Source organism: Chrysochloris asiatica, unplaced genomic scaffold (genome assembly GCF_000296735.1).
Source record: "Chrysochloris asiatica unplaced genomic scaffold, ChrAsi1.0 scaffold00176, whole genome shotgun sequence".
Lineage (NCBI taxonomy): Eukaryota > Metazoa > Chordata > Mammalia > Afrosoricida > Chrysochloridae > Chrysochloris > Chrysochloris asiatica.
The window spans coordinates 2,967,956-2,977,601 of NW_006408694.1; the positions used below are offsets into that span (position 1 = coordinate 2,967,956).

At 41.2% G+C, this 9,646-nt stretch overlaps 1 protein-coding gene across 1 annotated transcript in view; it reads right to left on the minus strand.

Moving 5' to 3' along the window:
- The window catches only part of MRPL15 (mitochondrial ribosomal protein L15), a 21,481-nt gene extending 13,255 nt beyond the window's left edge, over positions 1–8,226 (minus strand). The window contains exons 1-3 of the mRNA XM_006871849.1: positions 8,095–8,226; positions 6,990–7,144; positions 4,378–4,543 (exon numbers count right to left, since the gene is read on the minus strand). Of these exons, the coding sequence (XP_006871911.1) occupies positions 4,378–4,543; positions 6,990–7,144; positions 8,095–8,202 (429 nt within the window). The 5' untranslated portion in view covers positions 8,203–8,226. The remainder of the gene's footprint in view (positions 1–4,377; positions 4,544–6,989; positions 7,145–8,094) is intronic.
- Between the last annotated feature and the right edge of the window lie 1,420 nt (positions 8,227–9,646).

Here is a 9,646-nt window from a genome sequence, read left to right on the forward strand (position 1 = left end):
TTTTAAGTCCTCTTCACTTTCAGCAAGCAAGGTTGTATCATCTGCATATCGCAAGTTGTTAATGAGTCTTCCTCCAATCCTAATGCCACGTTTTTCTTCATAAAACCCAGCTTCTTGGGTTATTTGAAGGATTATCCAAGTAGATATACTAAGGTCATATTTTGACTCTGATGGACTTGTTTTTATTTTCAGCTTCAGCCTGAACTTGTGTATGAGCAATTGGTGGTCTGCTCCAGTCGGCTCCTGGCCTTGTTTTGACTGATGATGTTGAATTTCTCTACCATCGCTTTCCACAGATGTAATCTGATAAGATCCATGAGCACAGTCCCATTTCATATTGTTGAAACAAGTTATTTGCAATTAATAAGTCATTGGTCTTGCAAAATCTATAATGTGATCTCCAGCATCATTTGCATCACTAAGGCCATGTTTTCCAACTACTAATCCTTCCTCTTTGCTTCCAACTTTCACATTCCAATCACCAGTAATTTCGCAATGCATCTTGATTGCCTTTTGATCAATTTCAAACTGAAGAAATTGGTAGAATTCTTCAATTTCATCATCATTGGCTTTAGTAGTTGGTGAGTATACTTGAGTAATAGTCATACTGAATGGTCGTCCTTGTTGTTAAGTGCAACTGAGTCAGTTCTGAGTTATAGCAACACTGTATAGAGTTTCTGAGGAATAATTTGTGGGTCTGAACTGCTGACCTTGCAGCTAGCAGTCCAGCACTTATCCCACACACTACACCAAGACCCCAGTCTTCCTTGTAGGCGTATTATGGATATTATCCTATTACACACAGCATTATACTTCAAGATAGGTCTTGTGATGCTCTTTTTGATGATAAATGCAATGCCATTCCTTCTCCATTTGTTATTCCCAGTATAGTAAACCGTATGATTTAAAACTGTCCATTTCAGTCCATGAATGCCTAAGATGGACTCCTGGTGTGGCACTGTAGGCTCAGCACTGGACTGTGAACCACAAGGTCAGGAGTTCAAACCCACCAGCCGATCCACCGAAACCCTAAGTAGGGTCACTAAGAGTCAGAACCGACTCAACAACAGTAACAATAAGATCAGCTCTACTTTAAGGAGGCAGCTCTTTCCCAGTGGTATTTTGAGTGCCTTCCAACCTAAGAGGATCATTTTCCTGCACTGTTGTCAAGACAATGTTGCACTGCTATTCATAAGGTTTTCAATGGCTAACCATTCAGAATCAATCTGCCTGCCCTTTTTCTTAGTCTGTAAGCTCTGCTGAAACCTGTCTACATGAGTGACCCTGCTGTTATTTAAACAGTGGCATTGCTTCCAGCATAACAGCAACACACAAGCCACCAAAGTACTACAAACTAACAGAATGGTAGAAAATACATAGAACTAAATTTTTAAAAGTTCTGATTTTAGTCACATTAATCAGGATTATTATGAAAGGAGTTCTGGGAGTGTAGTGGTTATGAATTGGACTGCTAACCTCAAGGTCGGTAGTTCAAAACTAGCAGCCATTCTGCGGGAGAAAGATGAGGCTTTCTGCTCCCGTAGAGATTTACAGCCTCGGAAACCCTAATACAGGGTCATTATGAGTCGGAACCAACTCCACAGTACTTAACAACAATAATGTCAAAAGTGATTTTAATAAAAATATAAAAAGGTATATTGCTATTCTTTTTATGGTGATAGAAATGTTTCACTATTTTGCCATGGCTGGAACAAATTGGCACCAAACCAATGGCATCTTTGATTCAAAAAAAGAGGGTGGTGGTGGTGTGCCACTGAGTCAGTGCCAATTCACAACAACCCTATATAGGGTTTCTAAAGCGATAAATCTTTGTTGTTGTTGTTAAGTGCCATCGAGTTGGTTCCAATCCAGTGACCCTGTATAGGGTTTCCAAGGAGTAGCTGGTGGGCTTGAACTGCCAACACTGAGGTTCAAACTGACTTTGCAGTCCAACATTATTAACCCACAGCGCCATACCAGGACTCCTTTACAGGAGCATAAAGCCTATCCTTCTCCCACAGTGACTGGTAGATTCATTCTGCTGAGCATGTAGTTAGCAGCCCAACACGTAACTCACTACGCTACCAGAGCTCCTTAAAATAGGGTATTGCCATATGATTTATTGTTTTAAATTACTATTCCCCAGATCAGAGCTCTGGTGGTGCAATCCATTAGCACTGGACTGCTAACCAAAAGGTCAGTGGTTTTAACCCAGCAGCCGCTCAGCGGTAGAAAGATGAAGCAGTCTGCTACTGTAAAGATTTACAGCCTTGGAAATTCTACGGAGCAGCTCTAGGCATACTGGTTCTCTATGAGTCAGAATCTACTCAACAGTAGTGGGTTCTGTGGAGTTTATTCCATATACTGCTTAACTATCTCGCCACTTGGGGGGTTAGTATCAATATTTTCATTAATGTCTTTAATTTAACGTTTCTTTTAGTTTGTTCTTACCTTGAGAATACACAGTCCCAAACTGGCAAATTCCATGCAAAGGGATCAAGAGTCTTATTATCTACTATTTACTGCAAATCTCCAATCCAGAATAAGGAAACCAAATTACAAGGTTGTAAATGATATACAATTGTATTTATTTAACTGCTGCCTTGGTTTAGAGTTTTAACAATTATTTTTGCTAGTTTAATAGTTATACACTAAAAGGATATTTTGATATACAATTTAATGGCTTAATTTACATTTTCTTCCTGTATTTGTTGTTGAGTGTCATTAAGTCTGTTCCAATTCATAGCCACTCTATATAGTTTCCAAGGAGCAGCAGGTAGGTTTGAACCACCAACCTTGCAGTTAGCAGTCCAATGTTTATCCTATAGCACCACACCTGGACTCCTACATTTCCTTTCTACGACCACCTAAAGTAGAGTTTTACTGCCATTACGTATATAATTGCAGGTCAAAGATGAAGTTTTCTGCTCCCAAGAATACTGAAAAGATGAAAAAAGCCTCAGAAACCTGATAGTCACTATGACTCTTAACTGACTTGACAACACTAACAACAATTCATGTAATTAAACTGGTATTCTCTCCATTTTGGAATTCTTTTATTTGGACAGTTTTTATCTGTTCAAAGAAATCTAAAAAGCTTTTCCATAAACATATTTTCCTCTAGTAGTATTAAGTTACCTACATAACTACGTTGTTGTTATGTGCCATCAAGCCGGCTCCAACTCACAGTGACCCTGTATAGGGTTTTCGAGGAGCAGCTGGTGAGTCTGAACCACCTATGTTCGCAGTTCAAACCAACCTTGTGGTCCAGTGCATCATCCCACAGTGCCACACATTATTTATCTAAAAAACAGGAATAGTAAATTGTACAAATGTTTATTTGAGTATGAAACTCTTGGGTCAATTCATATCAGTAGTAAACTTCTTTGTTTTATTTAAAATTGATGATTTATTGCAAATAAATTTGATTTATTCCTTTCCTCTATAAATACTGGAGTCCTGGTTGTGTTGCTGTGGGCTAATGTGTCAGACTGCAAAGTCATTTGAACTGCAAGGTCGGTGGTTCAAGCTCACCAGCTGCTCCCTGGATACCCTATATAGGGTCTCTATGGGTTGGACTCGACTTGACGGCATTTAACAACAAACAACATGTGCCAATGTTCCCAATACCAAAAAACAGCAATGAGTCCAACAAAGTATGTGTCCTCAATGAGCTTATATTCTAGTGAGGGAGACAATAAAAAATAAACTACTAACTTGGTGATAAACATCAGGTGTTCATAGACACTCAAGGGAAAATGCCTTGGGTAGAGTAAAGACAGACTGTGCTTGGGGTAGTAGAGGACTGATGGGCGACTGCGTCAGACTGCAAAGCCGTCTGAACTGCCAAGATCGGTGGTTCAAGCTTACCAGCTGCTCCTTGGAAACCCTATACAGGGTTGCTATGGGTCAGAATCGACTTGATGGCACTTAACAACACCACCAATCCAAAACAGGCTTTCCTGATATGACATTTGAGCCAAGAACCAAAAGAAGTGAAGGAATCAGCCACACAGACAGGGATAGGACATTGCACACAGAGGACAGAGTCACTGCAGAGTCCTAAGGTAAGAGCAAGCCTGACTTTCCAAAACTACATCTTGTAAGTAATGCAATCTACCATTACATAATGGACTTCTGGTGTGGTGCTGTAGGATCAACGCTGGGCTGCAAACCACAAGGTTGGCAGTTCAAACCCACCAGATACTCCTCAGAAACTCTCTACAGGGTCATTACAAGCCAGAACCGACTCGATGGCACTTAGCAACATTATGTAATAGTGATGACAATTTAAAGGGATAGAAATAGAGGGTACTGATCATATAAGACCTAAAGATATGCTTCTATGTTACCCCAAAAAGTCAAATTCCAACTCACCTCTTCTACCAGCTGGACACCATAATCCCTTTTAAGTGGCTGGATGGTCACACCTCTCCCATTGACAAGCTGGGTTAAGTCAATAGGCTGAGTAGGATCAATTCGACCCAAGTCAATAAGATATTGCAGTCTATTGAGACTCAAAGGCTGATACTGGTGTCTGAAGCTGCAAAACAAAGTTAACAGTCAGAAAATAGTAAAATCAATCTTCCTGTCACTTCTCCAAATCAATTCAGTATTGTGTTTTCCTCCACCAATTTAACAGAATAAAACCATGTTGAGTACAATCCTGAAACAAACAAACAACTAAACAAAAAACCCAAACTCAATGCTATCAAGTTGATTTCAATAATAACAACCCTATTGAACACAGCAGAACTGCTCCATCAAGTTCCAAAAGCTGCAATTTTTACGGAAGCAGACAGCCACATTTTTCACCCACAAAGCAGCTAGTGGGTTCAAATCACTAACTTTTTCCAGTTAGCAGGTAAGTGCTTAATCATTGTGCCCTAGGGCTCCTGAGTAAACTCAAACATGTAATATTGGTTACTAATATTGGAAATGAAATGAAGCCAGCCCTTTGTTTCTCTAACAAGTTGTCTCTCTAAACATTTATCACTCACTGAGTTATATATTAATGAAGCTAAAAGTAGTAATTGCAATTGTTATTTGCAACATCACACTAGAACTCCATTGGCTAAATTGTTGTTGTTAAGTGCTGTCAAGACAGTTCTGGCCCACAGCAAAGCAGTGTAGGGTTTCCAAGGAGCCTGAACTACAGACCTTGCAGTTCAATTTGACTTTTCAGTCCAGCGCATTAATCCACAGCGCCACACCAGGACTCCACTGGCTAAGTGGTGGTGGTGGTGGTTGTTACATGCTGGGGAGTTGGTTCCATCTCATAGTGACCCTAAATAGGGTTTCAGAGTAAATCTTCATGGGTGCAGAAAGCCTCTTCTTTCTCCTGCGAAATGGCTAGTAGTTTCGAACTGCTGACCTTGTAACAGCCCAACTTGAAACTGCTACATTACCAGAGTTCCTTATATATTTTATATATATTACTACTAATCATCCAATTGCAATTTTACATTTTGCATTTGCAGATTAGAGTGCAAGTTTAAACTTTATTTCCCTACTAATCCAGGAGTCCTGGTGTGGTGCTACAGGACAATACGCTGGACCACAAGGTCAGTTTGAATCACAAGGTTGGTGATTCAAACCCACCAGCTGCCTCAGAAACCCTACATAGGGTTGCTATGGGTTGGAAACAACTCAACAGCACCTAACAACATCAACAATCCTGGCTACATGAAGTCCTGGTGTGGCACTGTGGGAGCACTGGACTGCAAGGTCAGCATTTCAAATCTACCAGCTGCTCCTTGGAAACCCTACAAGATGTGAGTTGGAAGCGACTCAACGGCACTTAACAGCAACAACAATCCAGGCTACTGGTGGTGGTGTAGGATAAGCACTGAACCTAAATCCACCAGTAGCTCTGTAGGAGAAAGATGAGGCTGTCTGCTTCCAAGATTTACAGTCTCAGAAACATTATATGACTCACAATTGCCTTGATGGCAGTGGGTTTAGTTTTGGTTTAACTCAGCCTATGGAGTTCCTCAGTGGTGCAAACAGTTAAGTGCTAAAGAAATAGAAAAAAATGTTGTTGGTTCAAGCCCAACCAGAGGGATCTTATAAAACAGGCCTGGAGATCTGCTTCCCAAAGTTGACTTGCTTGACACCCCTATGGAGCAGTCTGCTCTGCACACGAGGTCAGAATCAACCCTGTATCAATTAACAATAACTCAGGTTACATTTCATTATCAAATACATTAAGGAATGTTTTGTTAGTCCGTGGACAGCAATCCATGTGAGACAATGTCCTCTCTGAGCTCAATGAGGAACCCTGAATAACACAATGTGAGTGGTACATCATGACCTGCCTAGTAATGTACCATTGCTGTTGAGGATGATGCTGTTGTTGTTGTTAAGTGCCGTCAAGTCGGTTCCGACCCATAGTGACCCTGTACAGGGTTTCTGAGGCTGTAAATCTTTATGGGAACAGAAAGCCTCCTCTTTCTCCCACAGAGCAGCTGGTAGTTTTGAACTGCTGACCCTGTGGTTCACAGCCCAATTCATAACCACCACGCTACCAGAGCTCCTTGATGATGATGATAGGTACAATCAAGTTCGTTCCAACTCACAGCAGTCCTATGTCCTGGGCCTGTGCCACCCTCACAATCATTTCCATGTTTGAGCCTACTGTTGCAGTCACTGTGTCACTCCATCTTGCTGAGTGTCTTCCTGTTTTGTTTCTATGTATACCCTGAGGTAAGAAAACTTACACAGTTCAGAGGAACATTAGCCAAAGTTTACTTCAAAGTGAACTTAAATTTCTACCATTATTTTTCAGGTTTTTCCTAGTTCTGGTGTGGTGCTGCAGGTTAATGCACTGGACTGCAAGGTCAGTTTGAATCGCAAGGTGAGCGGTTCAAGCTGACCAGCTGCTCCTCAGAAACTCTATACAGGGTCGCTGTGAATCGGAACTGACTGGACAGCACTCAACAGCAGTGAAAACTAGGGGGTTTCTGTTTTTAAAAGCAAAGCAAACTTACCTGTGTCCTTCATTAAACCCGTATTTTGGGATTCGGATGTAAAATGGAGTCTGACCTCCCTCAAAGCCCAGTCGAGGCCGGGTTCCTCTCTGCCTTTCTCCTTTATGACCTCTGCCACATTTTCTACCTCTTCTCCGACCTCTTGGTCTTCTCTCCTACAAGGAGTAATGAAAGGAATTAATTTTAGGATCTATGGATGCGTTTTTTTAAAACTTCATTTCAGTTCTTATGTTTTTGTTGTTACACCATTTATTCACACAATCAACCAGTACTAACTGTTGTTAAGTGCCAGCTAGTCGGTTTCAATCCACAGTGATCCAGTATAGCATTTCTGAGAAGGGGCTGCTGGGTTTGATCCACCAAACTTACAGGTAGCAGTCCAGTGCTTATCCTACAGCACCACACCTGGACTCCCAGTATAGACTAGGCATGTACTGCTGTGCAGGGCACTGTAGTTAATTCTCATTATCAACTTCAAGCTGTGTTTCAAAGGCTAACTTCCATGGATGAACGAGGAAAGATTTTAATGCAGGCTGGGGTTTATGACAGACTGGAGATCGAAAGCACCCTAGAATTTAAAATTAACACCAAAGTTCACATAACATTCAAGAAAGAATCAGTTTATTTTGGAATTAATTGTAAGCAATTATTTTAAGAATAACTTATAAAAAATTTATTTAAATTTACTTCCTGTCACTTCGCAATGAATTAAATCTGCAAACACTGCAGTATGACTAGCAACATTCCTAGCTGTACTCTGAGCTACATAACAGTTATCTAAAGTATTTTCTCAGTTCAGATAGTTCTAATGAAAATGCATACTGAGAAAGCTCTTCGTTTTAAATTCGATTTTTAATGAGTCAATCATTTTGTCGTTTCTGACAGTCTGCTCACCCGCATTAATATATTCATGCTCCTAAGTAAGCCCTTTTAAAGATTCGGGACCGCATGGATTTTCCTCCAGCCGTGAAAGGACAGCAGGGATTCAGCTACCCTAGCTCATCTCTAACACCTAACTCATCTACATAACCTGGAGTTCTGGAGAACGAGTAGTAAAGACGAAAGCCCTGCCCCGACACTTCGCGCACCGCCACCTGACATTTACCGGTTTCCTGGAGCCAGGATTCGGCTTTAAGTTGGCGAGGCTAACTCGCGGCAGGGCCCGCAGTAGGTCCAGGGCCCTCACCCTGCCTCCCTGCATGGAACCAGCCATGACCCAAAGCCTAGGCCTTCCAAGGGCACCAGAAGCGAAAGCCTAACCACGTGCCTTCCCGGCTGCCCTTTACGGCCGCTGTGCGTCGGTAGTACGCCCCTGTCGCACAGCAGCGCGCAGTGCGCTTTTGCAGCAAAGGAACGTCGGGAGCGTTAGTCTGCAGTTTTACAAGAATACTTCAATGTTGCCCTGCCCTCTTCGGTCACGTTCTCTTCGGTCACAACAAAATCACGCATTGATAATGCTGTGCGTTCGAGAATAATTGTTTTATAGATAGCAGCCTGGTGAAGCAATGTCCCCTGAATTTCCATTCACGTTCGCTTGTGGACTTCACTTATCTGCTAATGATAGCGATCATTTGAGCACTTTGTGGAGTCCTGGTGTGGCGCTGCGGGTTAATGCGTTGGACTGCAGGTGGGTTGAACGGAAAGATGGGCGGCTCAAGCTCACTTAGCCCCTCCTCGGAAACCCTTTACAGGGTCTATGAGTCAGGCCCAAAGGCACTTTAACAATAAGTAGAGATAGAAAGGAGCCCTGATCTTGCAAGGTCAGCAGTTCGAATCCATCACCTGCTCCACTAGAGAAAGATGCTTTCTGCTGCTGCATAGAATTACAGCCTCAGAAACCTTTTACAGGGTCCGCATGAGTCGAGCCAACACCATTAGCACACAGCAGCAGAAGATTGAAATACTGCCTTTCTTTTTCTTCTTTTTTTGTTTTTGATATGACCTGTCACAAATAATGACGGTGAAAAATAAAATTTTGCAAGGCAGATGTTTTAATATTTATTTAAACTTTTATTTTAAATTAAATGTAAACTTTGCTGCAAGAAAAAGTTGAATTCATTCCTTTACTAAAACTGTTTATGAGCAAGATTCTGAACTAATCACTGAGAAATATGCTTGGATGAATCAAACAATCACTCTAGTTCTTTGAAATCCAAAAGTGAATATTTTTTTAAAGTTAAACAACAACAACAAAGGTAGATTTAATAGCACAAATACAACAAAAGTATATGAGTTCTATAGGATGATATTGAAAGCAAGTTCTGGATTCTGTTTAGAAGTACAAAAGATATGCAATGGGACTGGAGGAAATAGAAAGGAAACGTTTCCATTCAAAAGATTTCTTCATCATCTCTTTGTAGGGTATCTCTTTGGGGAAAAAACTGCAAGAAATAATTGGAAAATGTACTTTAATTTTTTATGAGATCTACAAACTTTTTCCTTTTCCTAGAAAATTTTCATTTACATTAAGTAATGAATTTCTGGCTGTGTGTTAGTGTCAATCCATATATATCCCCCCCCCCCCGTGGGAGTTTTATTGAATAAATGAGGTACTGTAGAGAGCTCTGGTAGCGTAGTGGTTACGAATTGGGCTGCGAACCGCAAGGTCAGCAGTTCGAAACTACCAGCTGCTCCGTGGGAGAAAGATGAGGCTTTCT